The 27,168-nt window shown below is 38.0% G+C and overlaps 1 protein-coding gene across 3 annotated transcripts in view; it reads right to left on the reverse strand.

Moving 5' to 3' along the window:
• DENND4C (DENN domain containing 4C) overlaps window positions 1-27,168 on the reverse strand; it is a 142,301-nt gene that overhangs the window by 33,800 nt on the left and 81,333 nt on the right. For 2 of the 3 annotated variants that reach the window (XM_059411577.1, XM_059411576.1), the window contains exons 13-22: window positions 21,495-21,640; window positions 20,291-20,326; window positions 20,081-20,211; window positions 17,947-18,079; window positions 14,885-15,091; window positions 10,775-10,903; window positions 10,437-10,581; window positions 10,015-10,161; window positions 4,523-4,645; window positions 1,046-1,192 (exon numbers count right to left, since the gene is read on the reverse strand). In XM_059411577.1, coding sequence (XP_059267560.1) covers window positions 1,046-1,192; window positions 4,523-4,645; window positions 10,015-10,161; window positions 10,437-10,581; window positions 10,775-10,903; window positions 14,885-15,091; window positions 17,947-18,079; window positions 20,081-20,211; window positions 20,291-20,326; window positions 21,495-21,640 — 1,344 coding nt within the window. The remainder of the gene's footprint in view (window positions 1-1,045; window positions 1,193-4,522; window positions 4,646-10,014; window positions 10,162-10,436; window positions 10,582-10,774; window positions 10,904-14,884; window positions 15,092-17,946; window positions 18,080-20,080; window positions 20,212-20,290; window positions 20,327-21,494; window positions 21,641-27,168) is intronic. The other variant, XM_059411578.1, reaches the window with a different exon arrangement.

Raw genomic sequence — 27,168 nt, forward strand, 5'->3', positions numbered from 1 at the left:
CTCAAATAAATAAATAAAATCTTTAAAAAAAAAAAAGAAAAAGAAAGAAAAGACATGACACGGACACAGGATGAGTAAAGAGGGAGGGAAGCACACCAGACTTTGTCCATGTCAATATTCTGAGAAGATTATAATCCTCTGATAAAGAAAACTGTGTCTTCCTCTTTTTCTTTTTTAAACCTGCTAGCAACAGGTTTGGAAAATAGGATACACAACATACATATTAATTATTTTTTCCAAAACCTTTTTAGCTCTACCTCTTGAATACTACCTGCCCCCCCAAAAAAACAAACAAAATCAATTTGGTATTAGTGAATCTAAAAGAAGGAGAGACTTCAGAATAAGGAGTATTCCTACATGAATTTAGGAAGCTGAGCAAATTAATTTCTGTAAGTCATATAACAGATACACTTAAGACAGCTGACTTAGAGAAGTGAATTATAGTTACTACTAAAAAAGGGCAAGAAACACAAGGCCGATCTCTTTGGCCTTTGAAATCACAGACTTAGATGCATGTTTGGAGGGTACTCAGGAGGCCTAAAACACAACTGAAAGGAGTGAACTGAAATTCAAGGGAGTCACAGGCAAGAGAGTTATTCATTATAAATACTTAATCACAAATAAGTGGCTCAAGAGGCCTTAACAACTGGCCAAATTAGAGACACACTGGTATTTTTCCACAATACAGCACAGTGATATCAATCTTTTCCTTCCACTGCCTTTCCACTGCCACACAAAAGCCCCCCTGGAATTGAGTAACATGAGTGCCCCTCTGTTCTTCATGAGTATAGGAGGCCCTCTCATCATCTACCCTGAGAAAGAGGGACCAAACTGAGAAGAGGCACCACAACAAGCAAAGGTACTCCCAATAACAACTAAGCACAATAAATACCCTTCCTTTGATACAATATTTTAAATAACAACTTCTTAACCCAGGGAAAGGATTCAAACTTCTGGCTCTTTAGCATGATCATCACAACTAAGTCATCAATTGATGTTATTAAAACTATTTTAAATATTTGGCCAGCAATCTTTGAAGACTCACCAGTGCTGCTCCTCCTGCCAGTGAGGTCAAATATCCCGGACGGAACTTTCACAATACTGCCACCCCATGCAGGAGGCTCGGTGGGACTCTGTGGCTCTGTACCAGCTTGGGAATGTTTCGCCCCAACAGCAGAGACATCACACACTTCTGGGGAAAAAAGTATTTGGATGTTATTCCTACTTTTACTAAAACTGAACAGAAACCATATATTGATGTGAATACATTAATAGTAGGAGATCTTAACACACCTCTCTCAGAAATAGACAGATTATCGAAGCAGAAAATCAAGAAAGAAACAAGAGCATTGAATGACACATTGGACCAGATGGACCTCATAGATATATACAGAACATTCCACCCTAAAAAGCAGAATACTCATTCTTCTCAAGTACACATGGAGCCTTCTCCAGAATAGACCACATACTGGATCACAAATCAGGACTCAACCGATACCAAAAGACTGAGATTATTCCCTGCATATTCTCAGATCACAATGCTTTGAAACTGGAGCTCAATCACAAGGAAAAGTTCAGAAGGAACTCAAACAGCTTGGAAGCTACAGACCATCTTGCTTAAGAATGCTTGGATCAGGGGCGCCTGGGTGGCTCAGTGGGTTAAAGCCTCTGCCTTCGGCTCAGGTCATGATCCCAGGATCTTGGGATCGAACCCCATGTCGGGCTCTCTGCTCCGCAGGGAGCCTGCTTCCTCCCCTATCTCTCTCTGCCTGCCTCTCTGCCTACTTGTGATTTCTCTCTCTCTGTCAAATAAATAAAATCTTAAAAAAAAAAAAAAAAAAAAAAGAATGCTTGGATCAACCAGGAGATCAAAGAAGAACTGAAACAATTCATGGAAATCAATGAGAATGAAGACACTTCGGTCCAAAACCTATGGGATACAGCAAAGGCGGTCCTAAAGGGGAAATACATAGCCATCCAAGCCTCCCTCAAAAAAATTGAAAAATCCAGAACACACCAGCTGTCTCTACACCTTAAAGAACTGGAGAATCAACAACAAATCAAACCAACTCCACACATAAGAAGAGAAATAATCAAGATTAGAGCTGAGATCAATGAGGCAGAAACCAGAGATACAGTAGAATGTATCAATGAAACTAGAAGCTGGCTTTTTGAAAGAATCAATAAGATCGATAAACCAGGGGCACCTGGGTGGCTCAGTGGATTAAAGCCTCTGCCTTCGGCTCAGGTCATGATCCCAGAGTCCTGGGATCGAGCCCCACATTGGGCTCTCTGCTCGGCAGGAAGCCTGCTTCCTCCTCTCTCTCTGCCTGCCTCTCTGCCTACTTGTGATCTCTGTCAAATAAATAAATAAAATCTTTAAAAGAAAAAAAAAAGATCGATAAACCATTGGCCACACTAATCCAAAAGCAAAGAGAGAAAGCCCAAATTAATAAAATTATGAATGAAAAAGGAGAGATTACAACTAACACCAAGGAAGTAGAAACAATCATCAGAAGTTATTATCAACAGTTATATGCCAATAGGCTAAGCAACCTAGATGAAATGGATGCATTCCTGGAAAACTATAAACTCCCAAAATTGAACCAGGAAGAAACTGACAATCTGAATAGACCGATATCTAGTAACGAGATTGAAGCAGTGATCAAAAACCTCCCAAAAAACAAGAACCCAGGACCTGATGGATTCCCTGGGGAATTCTACCAAACTTTCAAAGAAGAAACAACACCTATTCTCCTGAAGCTGTTTCCAAAAATTGAAGCAGAAAGAAAACTTCCATACTCTTCCTATGAAGCCAGCATTACCCTGATCCCCAAACCAGGCAAAGACCCTACCAAAAAGGAGAATTTCAGAACAATATCACTGATGAATATGGATGCTAAGATTCTCAACAAGATCCTAGCAAACACGATCCAACAGCACATTAAAAAGATTATCCACCATGATCAGGTGGGATTCATCCCTGGGCTACAAGGATGGTTCAACATTTGCAAATCAATCAGTGTGATAGAACAAATTAATAAGAGAAGAGAGAAGAACCACATGGTCCTCTCAATTGATGCAGAAAAAGCATTTGACAAAATCCAGCATCCATTCCTGATTAAAACGCTTCAAAGTATAGGGATAGAGGGAACATTCCTGAACTTCATAAAATCTATCTATGAAAGACCCACAGCAAATATCATCCTCAATGGGAAAAAGCTTGAGGCCTTCTCGTTGAGATCAGGAACATGACAAGGATGCCCACTCTCACCACTCTTGTTCAACATAGTATTAGAAGTCCTAGCAACAGCAATCAGACAACAAAGAGAAATAAAAGGTATCCAAACTGGCAATGATTTTAATATTTTTAAAAATATTTTTTCCCAAGTGGGAGTGAAGAGATGACTATTTTATCATTAATTTACTGTATCTCATTTACTTTATGCCATAAAATGTTGCCAGTACTGATGCAAATAAATGCTTTATTTTAGCATCAATAACCCTAACTTGAGCATTCCTGTGAGTAAATGAAAGGTTTTGGCCTCCATTTATAATCCCTTTGCTTACAAAGTAGGAGAGAGGCTTGCTTCTGCTAACTATGGAGCATCAATTAAGTAAGATCATTAAAGAAAGTGTCCTTTTGTGTAAAAGGATAGGAAGAACATCTTATTACCACAAAGCCAGAAAATTCCTCCACATTTCCATAAAATGATTAATGTAAATCATATGTACCTCAATGAGTCCCATAAAAAAAAAAAAAAGACAGGAAAACCTTGGACACTATATCTAACCTACCAATGAAAAAATACATACTTAGATATTTGAAGGACTTCCATCAAAGAGCATTTTTAAATAAAACAAGCACTGGAACACAAGTTTGATGACTCAAAGTTCAGCCCTGGCTCTATCACAAAACAGCTCTTTGCCTCTGACAAATAACCTCAGTGGCCTGCACTGTCTACAAACTGAGGGCTGACCTACAGTCTCTAAAGATCTCTTAAATTCTAAAACTCAGAAACTACTCATTCTCTCTCCATACATCATATTACATAGGATTTTATAAGCCCAGACCCTGTATTTCTTTCTTGAAATTATCATCAGAATGATCACATCCGACTTAATCAGTAACGGGGGGCCCGGCTGGCTCATCCAGAAGAGCACACGACTCCTGATCTCAGGGCTGTGAGTTCAAGCCCCACGCTGGGTGTAGAGATTTTTTGTTGTTGTTAAGATTTTATTTATTTTATTTGACAGGCAGAGATTACAAGTAGGCACAGAGGCAGAGGCAGGCAGAGAGAAAGAGGAGTAAGCAGGCTCCCTGCTGAGCAGAGAGCCCTATGCAGGGCTCAATCCCAGGACCCTGGGATCATAACCTGAGCCGAAAGCAGAGGCTTTAACCCACTGAGCCACCCAAGCGCCCTGGGTGTAGAGGTTCTTAAAAAATAAAAAGATAAATAAACTTAAAAAGAATTAGTAACAGTGTTTTTCTAAGCAGAGCAAGTAAATACCAGTACTTCACCTTCTGTGTGCACTTTCATTTTGGGTATCACGTCTCTTGTTGCTTGTTCTTCGGGCATGTGAATTTCCGCATCATCCTTCCTAAGTTCATCTTTAGACCCATAGCCTTGGTCAGACTGACCGCCTGTTGAGAAAGAATCAAGCTTACAGGTGGAAGCGTTCATCTATGCATAGACCAGCTATAAAATGTCAGAAGAAACCTGCACTGATTTACATGATTTAAACTCATGGAGGAAGACAAGAAAGCCCACGAAGCACGCAGGACACGGTAAACAGAAGGTCAGCAGCCAAGAGCAGGAAGAAGAGGAGCACTGAAGGCTCAAAGTGGAAGCACTGAATCTCAGCTTCCTCATCCGCAGATTAACAGATCTGGACAAGATGTTCTGGGAAGTCTCTTTTGGAGTACGTATACAATGCTACCTTTTGTGAAAGAAAGAAGAGGAAATAAAACAAGCATGTATCTGTTTACTTTTGCAAAAAGAAATGCAGAAATAACATACCAGAAAACAACACAACTGGTTAACTACAAGGGATGGGGGGAAATAGGATGGAAGGGATAAAGAGAGTGGACACTCCTCTAAATATGGCTTATTGTGTTGTATTTTTATTTTTACATATTCAAAAAAATTAAATCAACAAAACTGGGAGGAAGGTGGTGACTAAAACTGAATGTGAACAGGAACAAATGGGACCAACTGTATTTCACAAGAACAACCGTACTGAAGGGATGGAGAACCGGGTGGGACGGGGAGAGGACTAATCCAAGAAACTCTTCAACATGTTATTTTGAGTATATACCCTAAACCTGGGAAGGGAGGTGGTAACAGACAAATCCTAAAGTCCTTAGAAAGTCTGAGTAACAGATGTAGCAATTCTGAAATTATTTTATATATACTGCAGGACTGAGCAAATGAGTTACCGGAAGCCAAGATACTGACTGTGGAAGAAGAGAGATTTTTAAAAAATGAAATGAAGGAAGGGGCGCCTGGGTGGCTCAGTGGGTTAAGCCGCTGCCTTCGGCTCAGGTCATGATCTCAGGGTCCTGGGATGGAGTCCCGCATCGGGCTCTCTGCTCAGCAGGGAGCCTGCTTCCTCCTCTCTCTCTCTGCTTGCCTCTCTGTCTACTTGTGATCTCTGTCTGTCAGATGAATAAATAAAATCTTTAAAAAAAAATGAAATGAAGGAAGTCAAAGAAAAACCTGTGGGGTTGATATGAAAATGGAAATATTTCTAGGGGTGCCTGGGCGACTCAGCTGGTTAAGCATCCGACACTCGGTTTTTCGACCAGGTCATGATCTCAGGTCTTGAGATCAAGCCCTGTGTTGGGTTCTGCACTCAACAGGGAGTCTGCTTGGGATTCTCCCTCCCTCTCCCTTTGCCCACCCCCACCCTCAAGTAAATAAATAAATCTTTAAAAGAAAAGAAAATGGAGGTATTTCCAAAATATACATATTTTTTTTTCCCCTCATATATACATATTTTCCAGCTCTGCTGAAAAATTCTAAAAGCAGTAATAACCTGTAGTGTAAGCATACCTAGAGCCCAGATCTTGGCTTCTAGAATCTACCGCCCATTGAAAGGAACCTGGGATCCTTGACTAAATGGCTGATAACAGATCTCTGGCAGGAAAGCTACAAGAACAGGAACATTTTGTTGTACAAGAAAGGAAGTGTTTAAAAACATACTCAGGATATGCCTGAGTAAAATTATTAAACCAAAAGACACAGAATACCATCCTATAAATCTGGATGGAGGACAGAGTTGGCAAATCACTACTTTTTTTTTTTTTTTTTTAAGATTTATTTATTTGAAGAGAGCAAGCGAATACAGTGGGAGGGTTCTGAGGGAGAGGAGAATTTCAAGCAGACTCCACACTGCGCTCAGAGCCTCACACAGGACTTCATCTCAGGATCCTGAGATCATGATGTGAGCAGAAATCAGATTCAGATGCCCAACCAACTGAGCTGCTCAGGTGCCTCAATATCACTACTTTATAGTGAAGACCAGTTAAGGCAAAATCATCAATGGATGCTAAATTTAAAAGAGAAAGCATGATGAGAAGGAGGGTATTACTGCCCAATCTCAGAGTCTCCTTCCAGACAGCTCATCATCTGCAGGGGCAATCATGATAATGAGAAGGAACCGGTGATCAAAATGAGTATCACCAATGAGAGGTAGACAGACAGCGTGCGCCTCGGGAGGGACAACAGAGACATGAATGTACAGCCCAAGCTAACCACAAGGGAACATCACACAAACTCAAACTAAGGAACGTTCCACAAAATAACTGAATTCTTCAGAAAGGTCAAAAGACAAAGAAAGGATAAGGAACTGCGCCTGGTTAAAGGAGACCAAAGAGAGGGATCTAGAGTCCCACAAAGGACATTACAGCAACTGACAACACTGGAATGCAGCCTACAGATTAAAGTAGTATATCGGTATCTGTCTGAATCTGGTTGACTATACTATGGTTTTATCAGAGAAAAACACCACTGAGGTATTTAAAAGGTAGAAGGGCAAGATGTATGCAACCTGCTGCCACAGGACTCAGAGAAAGAATGTACATTTGTGTACAGAAAGAAAATGATAAAGCAAACAGGGCAAACTAAGAATGACTCTGGATAGAAATTATTCACCCGTTCTCTGCACTATACTAGCAACATTTTCATAAATCTGAAATAATTTCAAAATAAAGTTTTAAACAAGTCTATTTGACTTTCGAGTTCTGTCATTTAAAATGGTAACTGAAACAAAGATCCTAGAGAATCCTTATAGAGGACGTTAGTGAAAATGAAACAGGAGCAACGCGGCTAACCCTTTAACACTGGCCCTCCCGCCCCGTACAAGCAAAAATCCAGGCAGAACTCTTCACTCCCCCAAAGTGAACTATAACTGTCTACTGTTCATGGCAGCCTTACTGATAACATAAACAACTGATTAACACATATCCTGTATTCTGTGATTACATACTGTATTCTTACAGTAAAGGAAGCTAGAGAAAAGAAAACATTATTAAAAAGTCTTCAAGTATTGTAATACTGCTGTGCGGTGACTATGGTGAGCACAGCATAGAAAGAAGTTGAATCCCCATGTTTTAGACCGGAGACTAATGTAACATCACGTATAAACCATACTCAAATTTAAAGGAAGAGGGGGGGGGATGAAAATCATAAAGAAGAGAAAATACATTTACAGTACTGGATTTATTGGGGGGGAAAAAACTGGCATGGAAGTGGACCCATGTTGTTCAAGAGTTAACTGTAGTGCCTTCTACCTTCTGCTGCATGTTATACTGCCAAACTTTGGGTCTGCAATAGAAAAAAAGAACTAAACTTCTTTACATACCCCTCGTTAGAATGATTAATTTGTCAGTTTTTTATTGGCCCCTCAGAAAGTCTGGTAAGGCGTGATGTGCCATGAAATGGACACCAGACTGGGGACTAAGCAGACCATTAAATCAAGATATGCCCCCCAACAAGCTAAGTGACTCTGTATCAGGTACCGAGTGGAAAGGTTCTACAACAGAATCCCTAAAGAAAGAGTAACCTAAGCACTTTGGTTGGAAGTCTCTAAAAGTATCAAATGATGTCACCAGAAACTCTACAAGGACACACAATCACTGTAAATTCAGCAATAGGTCTTCAGCCATTTGAAATGTAACTTTAAAGATACATATGGAGGGGCGCCTGGGTGGCTCAGTGGGTTAAAGCCTCTGCCTTCGGCTTGGGTCATGATCCTGGTCCTGGGATCGAGCCCCACATTGGGCTCTCTCCTCCCCGGAGAGCCTGCTTCCTCCTCTCTCTCTCTCTCTGCCTGCCTCTCTGCCTACTTGTGATCTCTGTCTGTCAAATAAATAAATAAAATCTTAAAAAAAAAAAAGATAAATATGGAAAAGGGATCTGAAGTTTCTTCCCCAACTACTGGAATCTTTTTTTTTTTTTTTTTAACTAAATGTAGGTAAGTTTAGAAGAATAAGAACACGATTTTTTAAAATTATAATTATTCGATTAAATGGCTTCATATCACAAAATTATTCCCTTTTCTTTTTTTCATAAATGAAGTCCATTTCTTCATAAAAGTCTATTCTTCATACAAGTTTTAGGAACAAATACAGGAAGAAATAAAGTAAAACTACTTTAAAATTGAAGTCATATAAAAATTCCTACTGCTGAAGACAGTGAATTTACAAACAGGATTGTAACTTAGAGCTCTATGTTGACTTTTGATGATTTATACATGCTTCTGTAATTATGGGGTAATTTTTAGCACAAGAACTTAGCAAAGCAGTTTTAGCAAGCAAAATCATCTCAACAGCTGGAACACAGAAGCATTTAATCTCCATAAAACTAGTGGATACAATGATGCTACAAACCAACCCCAAAGGAAGAATTATAGCAAGGCATGGTGTATTTTCAAATAAGACAACAAATATGCTTTGCAAAATGACAGAGAAATGTTAGCTAGATATTTTCAATGGTATATACAGGATTACTCTTATCTGAAGAGGAAGAAGTCAAGAAAACTCAAATTGCTTTCTACCTATAACAATACTTTCAGCACAACAAAGGTCTCTCCCCCACCCTTGCATGTCAGCAAAATTTAACCTAATAAACGGGAAATTACCTGAAGTGGTTAACATTCAAGGGTAGAATTAATGCACACGCGTATCCATAGCTTCACGTCATACAAGTCTGTCTGCACCCCACACCATGACAGCCAAGGACAAATGCAGCACCAAGAAACAGCACAGAGCAAAAAGCAGAGCAACAAAGAGCAGAAAAAAGGAAACTTCAGTCATTGAGACAAGTTCATCAGATGAAGCACAGGAATCAGACTTAGGATTCTTTTTAAAGAAAAGCTTGAGATTATTAACAATAACAACAACAAAAAAGAAAAACAACACAAAAAGAGGGATGTGCAACACACACATATTTGCTCCAGGTGCTAGTGAAATAACGCATATTTCTAACTTGGGAGGACAGAGGGGATGCCCGGAGCTTTGTATGTAAAAGGCGCTTCAGAAGTTTCTCAGATTTTAAAAAATGTCATTGAAAAGAATGACCATATGAAGAGAATACTCTTTCTCATGGTGTGTGACTTATTTTCTTCTCTCTTTAATATTCACAATTTCAAATTCTTAATATTTTCCACTTAATGAAAAAGAGATCTGCAATTTGTATCACTAAATTCAAGTCCCCCAGTTCATCATTCCTACAGCTGTATCATGTACCTTCACGAACTAATGATGAACAAATACAAAGGAACACCACGCTGGAGCCTTCTGCACAGCACTCCAAAGTTAATTTCTTGTATTTTAGGAAATAAAAAGAAGGGATCTGCAATCAGAGGTGTAATTTCTTCCCTTATTTATATAAAGTATTTTTAAAGTACTCATTGCACAAACTCTTAAGAAAGGAAGGTAAAAGCTTTTTAAAAAGGTAAAGACTTTACAAGAGAGTAAGTGAAGGGTTAGTAAAATCCAGATTTTAGTACCTGTGCTAAAGTGATTATCAGTGGAATCAAGCCTGATTAAATCTCTGACGAAGACTGTGTGCTCCCCACTGTTAGCATCATTAGAACTATCCACGCTACCGTGGCTCACCGTGTCCCCATCACTTCCACCTGTGGCATTCGGAGGAGCTAAAGATAAGGACAACAGCAGTTCAATAACTCATGCACTGACCATTTCTGAAACGAAACACGAATGCTCCACAATTCATTTGCAGTTGCAGAACACTTTCTAAATTTGTGGGGGCAAAATAATTTGGGACTAATGTAATCTCTATCTTTAGTTATATATGAAAACATCAACCAAAATTTCATTTATGTTTTCTATTTCATACAATTAAACACTCTTATGCCTATATAAAGCTTATGGTTCAGCAATAGAGTATCTTTCCAACCACGTGTATTACCTGATAGTGAGGAGACCTGTGACTTTGGCACGGTCTTTTTAAGCGGCTGCCTAAATTGTGCCAAGCCACGTACCACATTCCGTACCTTCGTCCATAAGAAGATACCACTGCGGGTACTGCTAGGCCATGGGCTCTCCAAAACTACCTACAGGTAAAATAACGGTTAAAAATAAAGATTGGTAGGAATACTTTATTTTTTTAAAGAAATACATACAAATAAAATACACTAAGTCACTATAGCTTAAAATTCTAAAATAAGTTTCATGAATAGTAAAATGTACAAAAATGTATCAATCTTAGTTAAGCAGCACAGGTTGTCCAATGTCGATCCCACTTACCTTATTATAATAACCATAAGTAATAGCATTTGGTTTTATCTTAGCAGTTTTCATTTCAAATAAGACTCTCACTGCTAAAACAGGGTGACCCCAAAGTCCACAGAGCTGCATGACTACTCGATAGCACACCTAACAGAAAAGAACATCAAAGCATAAGCAGTTGGTTAGTCAGTCATTGGCTCACAGAAATGTTTAAATTACTCAATTCTTCTTCTCAAAGGCATTAAGTACTATTTTATCCTTGTTCTCTCTATAAATTATTTTAAAAATCTGTTCATTAATGAAAACACCTGCCTCAACTCTATCACATAAGACCAATATGCACGACCAACATTTGTTTCAGCAAAGTTTACACAAAGAGAATGACTATTATTCCCCATAATTTGAGAAGAAATTTATTTTTTAAATCTAGTATGATTAAAATAACTCTCTCCCAAATCAGGCTCTATATTCTGTGCCAAAGAAATTAAAGACAACATCTCCCCGATGCCTATGTAACAAAAAAGATTTTGTAAATCCACGTTTTAGGAAAGTATGAGAAGAAACTTGAGGGACACCGGGGTGGCTCAGTCAGTTAAACATCTACCTTTGCGATCCCAGAATCTTGGGTCTGAGACTGGACTGCTCAGCTCTCTGCTTCTCCCTCTCCTCCTCCCCCTGCTTGTGCACACATGCTCTCTCTCTCAAATAATATTATTAGCAAAGGCTTTTCTAAGAATATGTGTTTACAGAGGAGGGCTCGATCTTATCACAAGCGGACAAGTGAGGTTGGAAGACGAAGTCCAAATCTCACACATCAAAGACGCAGTGGAAAACATGGAGAATAAACGGGTACGGCAAGGGCTCCCGGCGAAGAAGAGAGCCCGCTGACGGGAGCAGGGCCGGAGCAGCCACGGACTCTCAGACAGCATAGTCTGGGAATAAAGAAACGCACAGACAGAAGGAGACATGAAGAGGCCAAGGGTTAAAAAGATGAGTTATCTGGAAGCCAGAAATGGAGAATGTAATTTAGAAACAGGAGGTCAGAAACTGAGAGCAACTGTATAAATGACTACGTGAATCCGGAAAACTGAAGGAACTCACAGATGTGTGAAGGGAGGAAAGAGAATGTAGCACACGAGCGTTCTTCAAGTATCTGAAGAGATGTCACAGGAAAGAGGGAATAAACAGTCTGTGCAATTCCCAAAAAGCCACAGGGAGGTGAAACTGAGCTCAACAAGAAACACAAACTCTTCCTGAACATTAGACCAAATTCAAGCATAGGCAAGATCTCACATGCTATAGACTTTCTTTTTTTTTTTTTAAGATTTTATTTATTTATTTGACAGACAGATATCAGAAGTAGGCAGAGAGGCAGGCAGAGAGAGGAAGGAAGCAGGCTCGCCGCAGAGTAGAGAGCCCGATGCGGGGCTCAATCCCAAGACCCTGGGATCATGACCTGAGCCAAAGGCAGAGGCTTAACCCACTAAGCCACCCAGGAGGCCCCGGATATGCATACTTAAGTTTTAAAATAAGTATTTCTTTCTTCCAGTCGTGGAGATGTAATGACTTCAGGAGACTAAAAATCTGTCAAAATAACTCATTAGAAGTAGGAGTACAACAAATTAAGCTCCATATTTTAAGCTTCCTATCAGTGTTTATTAAGGGAACTAGTCCAAAAAATTTTTTTAGCTTACTGGTCATAACTGCTATGTGTTAGAAATGAGAGAACGTAATTCCTTGTACCAAAGACTACCAATGAACTTTAATACCTACAGAAGAAAATACTTTTCAGGAAATTTATGATATGTACTATGAACTTAAAACTTATCAAGCAAACTTAATGAAGCACTGTGCTTTGAATTTAGAGTACAATAACATCATTCATAGAGCATACTTTAAAACACTTTGAAAATATTTCAGAGCACATTTAAGAACACTTTAATAAATCTTATGCCTGGGCGCCTGGGTGGCTCAGTGGGTTAAGCCACTGCCTTCGGCTCAGGTCATGATCTCAGGGTCCTGGGATAGAGTCCCAAATCGGGCTCTCTGCTCAGCAGGGAGCCTGCTTCCTCCTCTCTCTCTCTCTCTGCCTGCCTCTCTGCCTACTTGTGATCTCTCTCTGTCAAATAAATAAATAAAATCTTTTAAAAAAATAAAAAATAAATAAAAAATAAATAAAAAATCTTATGCCTTTCACAAGTTAAAACACATCTTAAAACACATCTTAGAAAACTAAATAACTCTATTAGAACAAATTTTTTTAAAACATTAAAATGCATAAGGTACGAAACACAGATTCTGATCAAGTACTTTTAATTTCCAGATAGTTTCATGAACATCAGATGAAAGCAATGTAATCAAATATGAGAATATATATTTTATGTTTTGTAATTTTATTTTTGAAGCTTTCATAACATACAGTTAATATTTAGAGAAAATGAGCTTTAGTGTCCCCACAAGCATTATCAAATCTTCATATTATATGTGTATATTCACTTAAGATTTTTTATTTTAAGAAAAAATATTAGCGCTGAAGCCTATAATGCGCCCTTCTTCAGTCCCGTTTCTCTTCTATCCCTGTGCTTTCCCTTCAGAGACCCATTATTCTGAGTTTTTATTTCAACTTCATTTTAAGTTCTAACCTGATTCTAAAGATCATTTATAGTTATTTTAACACCAAAAGTTATTTTTAAGAGGGAAAACTAGCAAAGACAAAGGCTAAATAAGTTGTCCAGTTTCCTCAATGATTAACTGGACAGTATCACTACCTATCTCTTAGGATGGCGCTGAAGCTTAAGACAGAGAGTGCCTGTAAAACCTTTAGTGTTTCCGTCACTGAGTGCTCACCTTCCACTGTAAGCCAGGTACTATTTTAGGCACACTGTACATCAGCAGATTTAACCCTCAAATTAAACTTATAAAGACAGTACCAACTATAATTATCTACATCAGTGGGGCAATTCTAACCTCCAGGGACAGGTGGCAATGTATGCAGACATATCTGAATGCTGCGTAGAAGGGGGACTACTCCTGGCATTAGTCAGGCCAGGAGCATTAGAGAGGCCAGGGATGCAGCTAAACATCCTACAATGGACAGGACCGGCCCACGACAAAGGATTATGTAGGCCGAAACATCAACAGTGGCAAGGTTGAGGAGTCTGGATCAACATTTTCAGATACATTATCTGAAATACATACAGGTTATATAACTCATTCTAGGACACAGGGCCTAAGAGGAGAGCCACTTACTAACAGCCTATTCCCTATTTGCTTCCTAATAAAGTTGTATCAAGAATAAAATGAGGGGCACCTGGGTGGTTCAGTGGGTTAAGCCTCTGCCCTCGGCTCAGGTCATGATCTCAGGGTCCTGGGATTGAGCCCCACATCGGGCTCTCTGCTCAGCAAGGAGCCTGCTTCCCCCTCTCTCTCTGCCTGCCTCTCTGCTTATTTGTGATCTCTCTCTGTGTCAAATAAATAAATAAAATCTTTTTAAAAATTTAAAAAATTAAAAAATAAAAAGAATAAAATGAAGTAGGGGCACCTGGATAGTTCAGTCGGTTAAGCATCTGACTCTTGATGTCAGATCAGGTCCTGGTCTCAGGGTTGTGAGAGGGACCTGGGCGTGGAGCCTGCTTAAGATTCTCTCTCTTCCTCTCCCTTCTGCCCCTCCCCACTCTCAAGAAAAAAAAAGAATAAAATGATGTCAATATTATTTTCTATTTATCAAGTGCAAACTATCTGACCTAAGGCAGTCTCTGCTTCATTCCAAAGCAGTAATTTTTAAATAAATATATTTAAATATAAATTCATATATAAATTTATATATTATTTTGTATTCGCAATATTTATATTTATATATTTATACATTGTATTTTATATTATGTTTATATATTTAGTATTTATTATATGTTATATATTAATTTATTATATTATAAATTATGTTATTATAAAATAAATATATTTAAATATAAACAGTAAGTATTAGCTCCATGGAACAGAGAATAATGTAACCTTTCCTGCTTAATGGAAATACATGAGAACACTTTAAAGCAACTGAGACCTAAATTCCCTTGGAAATACAAAAATAAAACGTATCCTAGTAATGGTAACTCGGTTTGTTATAATCACCTCATCAAGCGGATCCACGTCTGTTTTCCGCATCTTAATGAGAACATCATACGCCTGCTGCAATGCTCTGACCTTAGGGTGAGAAACTCTCACGTGGGCCGGGAGACAGATAAACCACAAGCTGTAACAGTGACTGAAGAGGCACTTGGCCCACTGTGGTGGATTTGTGTAACATCGCTTTGCCAACTTATGAGCTGTTCTGATCTCCTAGGAAGAGAATAAATAACATATTACAGCATTTGGGACACTTGGCTAGTTCAGTCAGGACAGCATGCAACTCTTGATCTCTGGGTCATGAGTTCAAGCACCACTCTGCAAGTAAAGATTACTTACAAAAAGAAAATTAAGGAAAAAAAAAATCAAGGTATTTATTAAAATCTGCTAGGGTGGGGATAAAAGTGAGAAGGAAAAGAGAGGAATGTAATATAAAACCTGACTCTAACATTAAGCATTTTACAGTTTACTTTCATGAGTGGCTTCCCACTTAGTGCCATGTAGGGCCTTCAACATTCATCTACAGAAGCACTTTATCCTGTGCTGTAACTATTTACTGGCAAGCACATGTTTCCCAATAGACTAGAAATCCCTTAGAAATAGAGATCAGGGGCACCTGGGTGGCTCAGTGGGTTGAGGCCTCTGCCTTAGGGTCAGGTCATGATCCCAGGGGCCTGGGATCGAGCCCCATGTTGGGTTCTCTGCTCAGTGGGGAGCCTGCTTCCCCCTCTCTCTCTGCCTGCCTCTCTGCCTACTTACACTGTCAAATAAATAAAATATTTTTTAAAAAATAAAAATTTAAAAAAAGAAATAGAGATTATTCATATTTATATAACATAATTGCTAATTAGTTGCCCCTCACATAGAAGGCACTCATATGCTTGATGGATAAAAGGGTTTGAACCATTTAGAGCTTGTCAGTCCATTGATGTCATTCTTGAAAAGTGATAGTCTTTCCACCTTTCTCCCTGCCGAAAATGTTTAAGATCCCACAGGCTATTTCCTGCCAAGATTTCCCCTCTATCCTCCCTCACCAATCTTTAATTCTTTCACTGACTGAATCCTTTAAAAGATATATGTCATTACAGGCAACACTGTGATCAAGATCACAGACTTTCTTACCCCACAGACCGGTAATTGTATTTTCTCTGATTCTCATTCTCATTTGGGTGAAAAAGAGGTATCAAAACCACCTGCAGAGCTTTAATCAAACTATATACCCCATGGGGCACGCAGGTGGCTCAATCGGTTGAGCACCTGTCTCAGGTCATGAAGTCAGGGTTGTGAAATCCAGCCTCATGTCGGGCTCCATGCTCAGCAAGTAGCCTGCTTGAGATTCTCTCTCTCTCCCCTCCCCTGCTTGTGCACATGCTCATGCTCTCTTCCTCTCCCTCTCAGACAAACAAATAACTCTTAAAACAACAACAACAACAACAAAAAACAGAAACTATATATACTCTTAGAAACCACAGAACCTTCCAGGTACGTCAGACTACCACTGTGTGCCTTGCACTAAAGATCCCTCTGCTGGGATGTGTTCTAAATAAAAATGTCCTAGCCCTTCATTTTTCTTATGAGCTCTATTTCCATTACACTCGGAAGATATATTTGAAAATATAGTCACTTGTTTTTCTAAGATGGGAACGTTCTTTTCTTTTCCAGCTAGCCTAGGGGACAAAAGTTCTGGTGAACAGGAGCTTTAAAGATTTAGTAACCAAATTCTCCCACTGTAAAAACTGGCTTTTATTAAGCCGGTAATAGCAAAATACATATATGCTAATTTCCTTCCGACATTGAGAGAAACATATACTACCTGAAATTAAGGAACACTTCAGGTTACCTCTAGCATTTGGGGGACTGTACACAAGCTGGTAACACCTGAATTAAAAACTTCATTCTGAAATTTTCCATGTTTTGTAAACCACAAATATGTAAACAATATATGTACAAAAGATGTTTCATTTTAACTCACACCTAACCATAGATTAACTCTTTATACCTAAATCAAATATAGTATGTCTATAAGATGTCTATATTGTCCTAAAATAACTCCCTTTAACTTCCTTTAAATGTAACATCTGGCAAGATAAATAACTGCGAGAGAAATCACAACGAGATACCACTTCACACACGCAAGGATGGCTATCATCAGAAAGACAGATAATCACAAGAATGGACAGGGACATGATGCAACTGGAACCCTCATACACTGCCGGCAGGAATTTAAAATGGTAGAGCTATTTTGGAAAGCAGTCTTGACAGTTCCTCAACAGGTTAAAACATACAGATACCATATGACCAACAATTCTATTCTAGGCACTTACCCAAGAGAAACAAAAACACACATCCACGCAAACACTTGTACACAAATGTTCACAGCAGCACTACGCACAACAGCCAAAAGATAGGAACCACTCACGTGAACGTGAATGAATGAATACAATGTGGTATATATCCATATAACGGAGGATTATTCAGCAATAAAAATAAATGAAGAACTGGCACACAGTGAAACATGGAGAAACTTAAAAATATCATGCTGTGTGGAAGGAACCAGTCACAAAAGGCCTTTCGCTATATATTTCCGTTTATGGAATATTTATTATGAAATGCCCAGAATAGGTGAAACCATAGAGATAGAAAATAGATAAGTGGTTGCCTAGAGCTGTGGGGAATGGATGGGGGGGTTAACAAGTCAGAGGTGCAGGCTTTCTGGAGTAATGAAAATGGTCTAAAATGGACTGTGGTAGTGGTTGCACAACCCTGTGAATAAAAGCCACTGAGTAGACTTGACATGGGTGAACTGTATGGTATAGGAATGTACCTCAATAAAGTTGTTTTTTAAAAAGTGTATTTGGTTCCCCAAGATTCTCTTAAAGCATAAACATACGCATTCAAAAACTTCAGCCTCAATATTATAAAAGGGTTGTGAGACATCTCGTTTACTTAACAACCATAGAGGGTCTTCAAATGGTTGACATGGGTGATAATTCTAAACCATGGGCTGCATATCACATACACATATTTTACATTTTAAATTAACATGTATTAGATAAAGAATATCTGACCTGTTTAGTTCTCTTAGCCATGAGTGCTGGACTGTTTGTAATGCTAGTCCCAGTAGGGTGTCTACTAAAACAAAGTTTCAACTCCTGTGGTCTGTCAAAAAGTTTAAGGTCCAGTCTTGGAAAGTATTTGTAACTAAAATAAAAAGCAAAAATAGAGCTGCTGATTTAAAATATATTAACTTTTCATATTATTCCAGAATTTAGGTATTTCTACATCTTAAATAGTACCCAATATTATTTCCCAAAATCCAGATATAGAAAAATAATATTTTTCAAAACTGTAGGATGATGTAGTTATAAGGTACACAGACTACACCTACATGGAAACTTTGGCTTCCTCCCCACCCTGTAATTTAATTTCAACCAATCCCTGCAAAACAGAAAATCTTGATATCTTCCTTGACAGAGGAATTAGTAACTTTGAACAGAAACCATGTGTTCAATAATAATTCATATTAAAAATTAACATTTAGTATACTTTGTAATATTTTTCTTCATAACAATTTAACTTCATAACATACCTTGCAGTGGTATTTAAGGGGGAAAGAATCCATAATATTTTTATTTTAGGGCTATACGATAATTTCACCATTCTTTATTATCAGACATTTTTAGGTTATTTTTCAATTTTTGCAATGAAAAGATCTGTGTTACTTATATCTTTATGAAACTTTTGCTTAATGTCTTAGGATAATGCCCAATAACAGAGTTTGCTATAGTCAATGTTTATCAAGAGAATCAAAATATTATAGTTACTATCAAATTATTTCAATTTCAATATTTAATATTCCAATTATATACAGTCTATATAGTAGCATAACCTATTTTCAATCCAATAGATTAAAAATGCTTCTACTCACCATTTTGGTTTGCATTTCTTTGAGTACTAGAAAAACTGGATATATTTTCATATTATTAATTATTGGAATTTCTTCTTGGAGATTGCCTACTCACTGCCTTTGGCCAATTTTCTTCTGGGAGATATGGTCTTTCCCTATTTGATTTACCTTACACATGGATGCCAATGTATAGTAATTAAACCAAAGTTAAAAAAATTCTATAATTAACATGTGATCAAAATAACAATTAAGCCACTAAACTCCAGTATATAGTCTTCATTTTTATCCAGTCTAGGTAAGATAATATATTAATTCCATATTTGTGGAAGCCAGTTATTTTATACTCCTTTTGCCTCAGATATTCTTTTAGGAATGCAGCCTAAGTAAAAAACTATGTATATACACAAGGATATAGATAGCAAAGAAGCAAGGGGAAAAAAAAACCCACAAGAGATTAAACAAACCACAATAAATGCATGCAATATGGTCATTCAAAATGATATGGCACAAAAATATTTGTTAGCATGGAAAAATGTCCAGAACACTAAAGGCAGACACAGGTTACAAAGAATATGTACAATACAAACTCATACTTGTTTTAATATAGTAAATGCAAACTTGTAGGAAAGATATACATACAGTGGTTAACAGACATTAAGCTGTGTATTACCATAACAACAAATAAAAATCAAGTACACTTTAACTTCTTAAAAGGTTCCCATCCAAATCTTATTCTCCAAGTTTATTATTTTTATTTTGTTTTAAATCCCAGTGTACTTAACATACAGTGTTCTATTAATTTCAGGTGTGTAATACAGTGATTCAACAACTCCATACATCACCCAGTGCTCATCACGGACAAGCGCCCTCCTTAATCCCCATCACCTATTTTAATAAATAATGATTCCTGGCCCTCTACTCTTAAGTTTTTTCTGGTATCTTACTAATAAATAAGAATTTCAGTCTTTACACTGACAATAAAACTCCCACACGTAGAAGAAACCTCACAGAAGTAAGCTTATTCTTCTCCAGAAATGAAGTTTTTAAAAGATTAAAATATGATTAAATGTTTAAGTAAACAGTGATTTGGCTCCCCTTCCAAAAAGGCTGTCCGATTTTTAAATTACAATACCTGATAACATCTTCATATAACATTCATCTTCATTAGTTTGCTGAATTAATTTTGAAAATGACTTTCACAAATGACTAATATACATATCTACTAATAATCACAAAAGATCAAATTGGAATACTAAAACTGAACCCAAACAGCAATCTAAAAAAATCCCTGCTACCTGTACTTCGGGGACAGATCCTTCCCATCATCAGGGGGCGGCTCCAGCGGCATGATGAATACTGTGTGCTCACTCTTCTGGGAATCATCTAGCTCTATCAATCTGGTATCTTCGGCTGAATCACAATCAACCTGAAAATAATTATTTTCTCCAATTAATCTGCATACAAGGAGTATCTAGTTTCGAAATTTTAAAATGTAAAAAAAATACCTTGTCAGTTTTCTCTGTGCCTTTATCAGGAAACAGCTAGAAAAGAAGAAAAGAATTCTTGGTGAAAATGTCTAATGTGAATTTATTAGAGATTATCTTAAATTCTTATTTTAAAAACTATCCTTTTTTTAATACTGAGCCGATAGGAAACACTTTATATATATTTGGGGGACCCTACACTGTTAGGTTACCATATAATATTTTTCTTATGGCTATTAGAATAGAAACTATTTATTTTAAATAGGTTTTTCATAAATCCTCTTCACAAGCAAAAAATGGCCAGTCACAAGGGGAATCTGGCTTCTCAAATAAAAAATTTCATTGTTATTAAAACCTTGTGTTACATATTGATATCATCTAAGCTTTCCTCTAACTGGATGATGTCAGACTATCAATTTTTAAGTAATCAAAACACTGAACAGTTTTAATCTTATCCCCAGAAGTCTACATCACATAAGTATAATGGGAGAAAATCATTAAAGTCCTCTAAGGAGACTACAAACATTATGTCATAATATTCTACCTTTTTTAGATATAATCTCAAATTTTACATACTATGGCTCACATAAACAAATCAGCCCCAAGATACACTTAGAAAAATAAAAACTCTATTAAAAATGAGAAAAAAAACTGTGAGTCATTAACGTGAAGAATCAACTTAAACTTCCTTACAATTGGTAAGTAAAACTTTTGATAGTCATATTTCCAAATGTGCTTCATTAAAATAAAAAATATGTATTTAGCAAAAGTATTTGGAAGGATTAAAACAAGGGAACAAAATGGCACATGTTGACTACCTTGCAAAAATGTATAATGTTTAAAATGTGTAACTGAATGAAGAGAAAACAGAAACCAAAACCCAAGACTCCATTACCCATAAAACTAAACGTTCTTAATGAACTACAAAATCTTACCTTACTTAGGTAAATAAAAAAGTAAGATTTAGGATTTTCAGTGAAATGTTCTTAGTATTTAACAGTTGCAAACTAAAGTGAGATTCAAGAAAAATTAGCTATGTATAGTGGAAACTAGGTATCATAAAGGAAAAGTATTCTTATATTAAGCCTAGAACTGGACACTTGCACACATGCACAAACCTACACTGTCCCCCTCAGATCATCTGGACTAATAATAATGATGATTATACAGGCAGCCAAACTGTTAATGTTTTTTTCTTTAACATTTATATACAGGACAAACTTACCTTTTCTATGCAGTCATCAAAAAATGCCAATCCAGTATCTTTATCACTTACAAAACTACATTCTTCAATGAAACGAATAAATATCTGTGTTTTGGATAAATGAGTATAGAACTTTGTATAGGTACGATCTCGACTTTTTAAAAATCCTGAAAAAAAATTATAATTAAATTCAAAATTTAAAGTGGAACTAGATATTAGACAAAATAGTATCTTAAACCTGTACATATTATATTATATTATTTTTACATATATCTACATTTATAGAAGCTTTCAGTAACCATATTCTAGTAACCATCACTCTTTCTGCCTGATTCAACCATAAAAAAGTTAACTTAAACCACTAACCTTTTCACTTAAATCTGAACCTCCTATACGGAACCTCTAGCCCTAAAGTTCTCAAGCAGAAATTTCTCTTTTATACTCTGCCTAGTCTTAAATAAGAAAGGCCAATGTCCTTATTCTGTAATGCCACCAGACAATTCCTATACTGGCTTGTAAAAATCTCTGCTCTGCCCCTGACAGTTCGTGTGACTTGGCTACCCCACCCTTTCCCCTGCTAACTGTAGTCATCTACTGACTTCGGGGACACTCTGTTTCATTCACTGAAGCCTAGGGCACATAATTCCAACTTCTCTCCAACTCCCACCATTATCATTCTTCAACATCCATAAGCATAAACCACCCAATATTTTAATGAGTTTTTAAGGCCTTGAATGCTAATGACCTATGGTCTAACCCACCTCAGTCACCAACTTCTACACAGTCACACACTCCCAGGACCTTTCTTGTTGGCATTCAAAACAATTCTGCCTCCTGAATCTAATTTACATATTAGATATAATTTGCTTACTTAAGTACTTCTACCAGGCATGGGGTGGGGGCTCTTTGAAATCTACAATCATTCATAACCTTTTACTTTCTCCCTAACCCTCCTGTCTTCACTTCTCTCCTTATCCAGTATTAATTCCAAGTCCAAGTCCATCATTTCAATTATTTTCTTGTCTACACTCTCAATTCTTATGTTCTTTTGTCTTTTTTGTCAAACTCACCCAGTAAACCTTAGCCCTGGAAGACTGTATTGCCTGCTTTCTCTAGACCTACACCAGTTTGGCTGAGTACAACTTGAAAGAGGAAAAAAACCAATTCTACAACTAGGCTGGCCAGAACCACTTATACCTTCATTGCTGACTAGCAACCCTATTAAATTTCTGGAATCAATGTAATTTCCCTTTACCATGCTTTCACAACTATTTCCAATTGTTTTTAAAGATTTTATTTATTTGACAGACAGAGATCACAAGTAGGCAGAGAGGCAGGCAGAGAGAGAGGAGGAAGCAGGCTCCCTGCTGAGCAGAAAGCCCAATGCGGGGGCTCCATCCCAGGACCCTGGGATCATGACCCGAGCCGAAGACAAAGGCTTTAACCCACTGGAGCCACCCAGGCGTCCCTATTTCCAATTTTTTAATTCTCTCCTATCATGTTCTCTCTCCCATCTCTAATGATCACACCTTTTGGGCAGAGAAAATGAAAATCATTAAGAGAATTGCCACCATTATCTCACTACAAAAATCTATGGCTTTCTACAGCTATCAGTTACTCCTTCCCTCTTTCTACAACGGCTGTGTCCCTCTTATCTAAGGCCAGGCCCACCATATGAGCCTGGGATTCCAGCCCTTTCAGTGTTCTCTGGACAATTTTCCATCTCAAGTCTCTCATTTTAAAAAACTTTCCTTAAAAAAATAATCAGATCCTTCCCCTTTCTGCTATTTCCCTTCTCAATAAATGGCATGGCCATCCATCCACTTGGTTGACAAAAATTACGAAGTTGCTCTTGACATCCCCATCTTATATCCCATATTCAATCTACCTCCTAAAAAACATCACTCTTCTACTCATACTACTATTAATTAAACCAGGTCACTTCCATAAGCACTCGGACCAATGCGATAACCAACTAAGTAGTAGATACATACTTTGGATGCCTCCAATTCAATCTCTGCAAAGAAGGCGAAGAAAAAAATGTTTTATTACTTCATCTTTTAAAAATGCAAACCTGGGGATGCCTGGGTGGCTCAGTAGTTTAAACTTCTGCCTTCAGCTCAGGTTGTGATCTCAGAGTCCTGGGATCGAGCCCCATAGCAGGCTCTCTGCTCAGCGGGGGGCCTGCTTCCTCCTCTCTCTCTGCCTGCTGCTCTGCCTACTTGTGATCGCTCCCTCTCTATGTCAAATAAATAAATAAAATCTTTAAAAAAAAAAATGTAAACCTGGGCGCCTGTGTGGCTCAATGGGTTAAAGCCTCTGCCTTCGGCTCAGGTCATGATCCCAGGGTCCTGGGATCGAGCCCCGCATCAGGCTGTCTCCTTGGAGGGAGCCTGCTAACTCCTCTCTCTCTCTGCCTGCCTCTCTGTCGAATAAATAAATAAAATCTTCAAAAAATTAAAAAAAAAATAAAATAAAAATGAAAATCTGATCCTATTACCTACTTAAAGATACTTCACTGGCTTCCAATTACTCTTAAAGACAGAAACCTTTCACTGGTCCTAAAAGATCCTACGTTTTGGCTCACATCCACCACTTTCAAGCATGTTTTTGAGCCACTTTTCCCTCCAGCCTTTCTTTGGTGCACAAGCTGCGGTCCTCACTCCATCCCCTTGAGATACTAATTAGTTGAGAAATGCTTAAGTAAAATAGAAATAAATTATTCTTCACAAGTAGTAACAAAAAGTCCTTTTTCTTCTCCTAGTGGATCCAGGCAATGATGAGCAAAGGCTAATAAAATAATTTAATGGGGGCGCCTGGGTGGCTCAGTGGGTTAAAGCCTCTGCCTTCAGCTCAGGTCATGATCTCAGGGTCCTGGGATCGAGCCCCGCATCGGGCTCTCTGCTCAGCTGGGAGCCTGCTTCCTCCTCTCTCTCTGCCTGCCTCTCTGCCTACTTGTGATTTCTGTCTATCAAATAAATAAATAAATAAAATCTTAGAAAAAAAAGAATTTAATGAAAGACTGATGTCGGGTAGCGGGCACGTGGGTGGCTCAGTTGCTAAGTGCCTGCCTCAGGCTCGGGTCATGATCCCAGGGGTCTGGGATCAAGCCCCATGTCGGGCTCCCTGCTTGGTGGGAAACCTGTCCTCCCTCTCCCACTCCCCCTGCTTGTGTTCCTTCTCTCGCTGTGTCTCTGTCAAAAAAATAAATAAAATCTTTAAAAAAAGAAAAGAAAAGAAAAGAAAGGCTGTTGGGGAACTATAATGCATGAAATGAGGCTGACGACACTTAAAACACACTGTCAATCCTAGGAGCACTAAAAACAGGACAGCCAGACATGCATGTGGGTTGCAACTGGAAGTAGTAAACACCATGTGTTTTGAATATTGGCACTACTTGCCAAGAAAACTGAATCTGAATCTAATCAAGCTCTAGAGCAGTACTACTTAATTCAGTAACCACCACCCACATGTGACAACTGAGCACCTGAAATGTAACTGGTCCAAACTGAGATGTGCTATAAATATAAAACACAGGCTGATTTCAAAGCCTTAGTATAAAAAAAATGTAAAATATTTCATTAAAATTTTATTTTTTAAAAGGTTTTATTTACTCTTCAGAAAGAGAGAGAAAGGGCATAAGCAGGTGGGAGCAGCAGAGGGAGAAGCAGGTTCTTTGCTGAGCAAGAAGCCTAATGTAGGACTTGATCCCAGGACCCTGGATCATGACCTGAACTGAGCCACCCAGATGTCTCTTTTATTTTTTTCATTAAAATTTCAAAAATGTAATTACATTCTGAAATACCATTTGGGATATTTTAAGTTACAAAAATATACTATGAAAATTAATTTTCCTTATTGCTTTTTTAAAAATTATAGCTACTAGAAAATTTTAAATTATATGTATGGCTTACATTACATTTCTATTGGACAATGTGTTCTTAATCCACCCACAAGTTTACAGGAAATACACGTAATGGAAGAAACATTATACAGTGCCAGAGGGACACGATCAGCCAAAAGCACATACCATACATATCTAGGAAATTCTAAAGGATAATTCAAAGTTTATGGGTGAAATGATGTCATAAATGGGGAAAAAAAGGGAAGAAGGATGAAACAAAAATGGCAAAATGTTGATTGCTACTGCTGCTGAAGTTGGAAGGTGCTACATGAGAGTACATTATTCTATTTTCATACACGTTGCAAAAGTCCCCCTGATAAAAAGTTAATCCAAAACCCACAAGTAATTCCTATGCATTTTTCAGGCCCAAGTTCATTTGGTACTTCTTCAGGGAACCTTTCCCTGACCTAGCACTCTCAAAGGAATAGCCAATGTTCCTTTACAATACAATTAGTAAAATGTAATTAGTATTTCCGTTACTGTCTAATTATCTATAGCCCTCACTACTCTAAATACTATTCTGTTAACAACAAAAATCTTGGGCCTAAGATACTAATGCAATATCTTTCTAAATTCCATTAGTAATGTCACTCTCCCCCAGAGAGAGGGAGGGGGAGAGAGAGAAAGAATATGTATGAATTAGTGACCTACTACTGCCTATTAGGAAACCTGTATTTTAAGTCTGGCACTTCAGACTACCCATTATCTGACCCCTAATCTTATTTTCAGCCTTGTATTTCACAACACCACTAAAACTCCTCACGTTGGTCAAACTGTACATAACATGCTGTCATGGGCTGAACCCCATAATACTGTCCCCCCAAAATTCTTTTTTTTTTAAGATTTTATTTATTTATTTGATAGAGATTACAAGCAGGCGGAGAGGTAGGAAGAGAGAGAGAGGAAGGGAAGCAGCTTCCCGCCAAGCAGAGAGCTGGACACGGGGCTCAATCCCAAGACCCCGGGATCATGACCTGAGCTGGAGGCAGTGGCTTTAACCCACTGAGCCACCGAGGTGTTCCACCCCCCAAAATTCTTATGCTGAAGTCCTAACTCTTGGTATTTTAGAATTTACTGTATTTGCAGATAAGATCTTTAAAGAAGTAATTAAGTCAAAATGAAGTAATTAGGATGGGCTCTAATCCAATGATTAATGTTTATAAGTGAAATCTGGGGGAACCTCAGTGGCTCAGTCAGTTAAGCAACCAACTTTTACTTCATCTCTTACTTCATCTTACTTCACCCTCTTACATGATCTCAGAATCATGGGACTGAGCCCCACGATGCACTCAGCACGGAGTCTATTTGAGATTCTCTCCCTCCCTCTGCCCCTCCCCACATCCCTCTACACTCTCCCTCTCTTTCTCTAATGAATAAGTAAATCTTAAAAAAAAATAAAATAAAAGTAGAAATCTGGATACAGATTCACCCAGAAGGAAGACCACGTGAAGACACAGGAAGAAGACAGCTATCTTTACAAACCAAGGAGAGAAGCCTCAGTGGAAACCAATCCTGCCAACATGTTGACCTTGGACTTTAGCTTCTAGAATTGCAAGAAAATAAATTTCTGTTCTTTAAGCCACCCAATCTATGTCACTGTGTTACGGCAGCCATGACAAACTAATACACATGCCTTACACATCTGTACTTGAGGTTTCTTCCATTCTGTCATTATCACTAGTGGTAACAGCTGTTACCATGAGTACTGTAATTTTACTAGTTGCTTCATATACATCTAATCCTCACAACCATTCATGAAGTAGGTGTCATCCTCATTTTATTCATGAAAAA

This window comes from Mustela nigripes, chromosome 9, assembly GCF_022355385.1.
Source record: "Mustela nigripes isolate SB6536 chromosome 9, MUSNIG.SB6536, whole genome shotgun sequence".
In the NCBI taxonomy this organism is placed as follows: Eukaryota; Metazoa; Chordata; class Mammalia; order Carnivora; family Mustelidae; genus Mustela; species Mustela nigripes.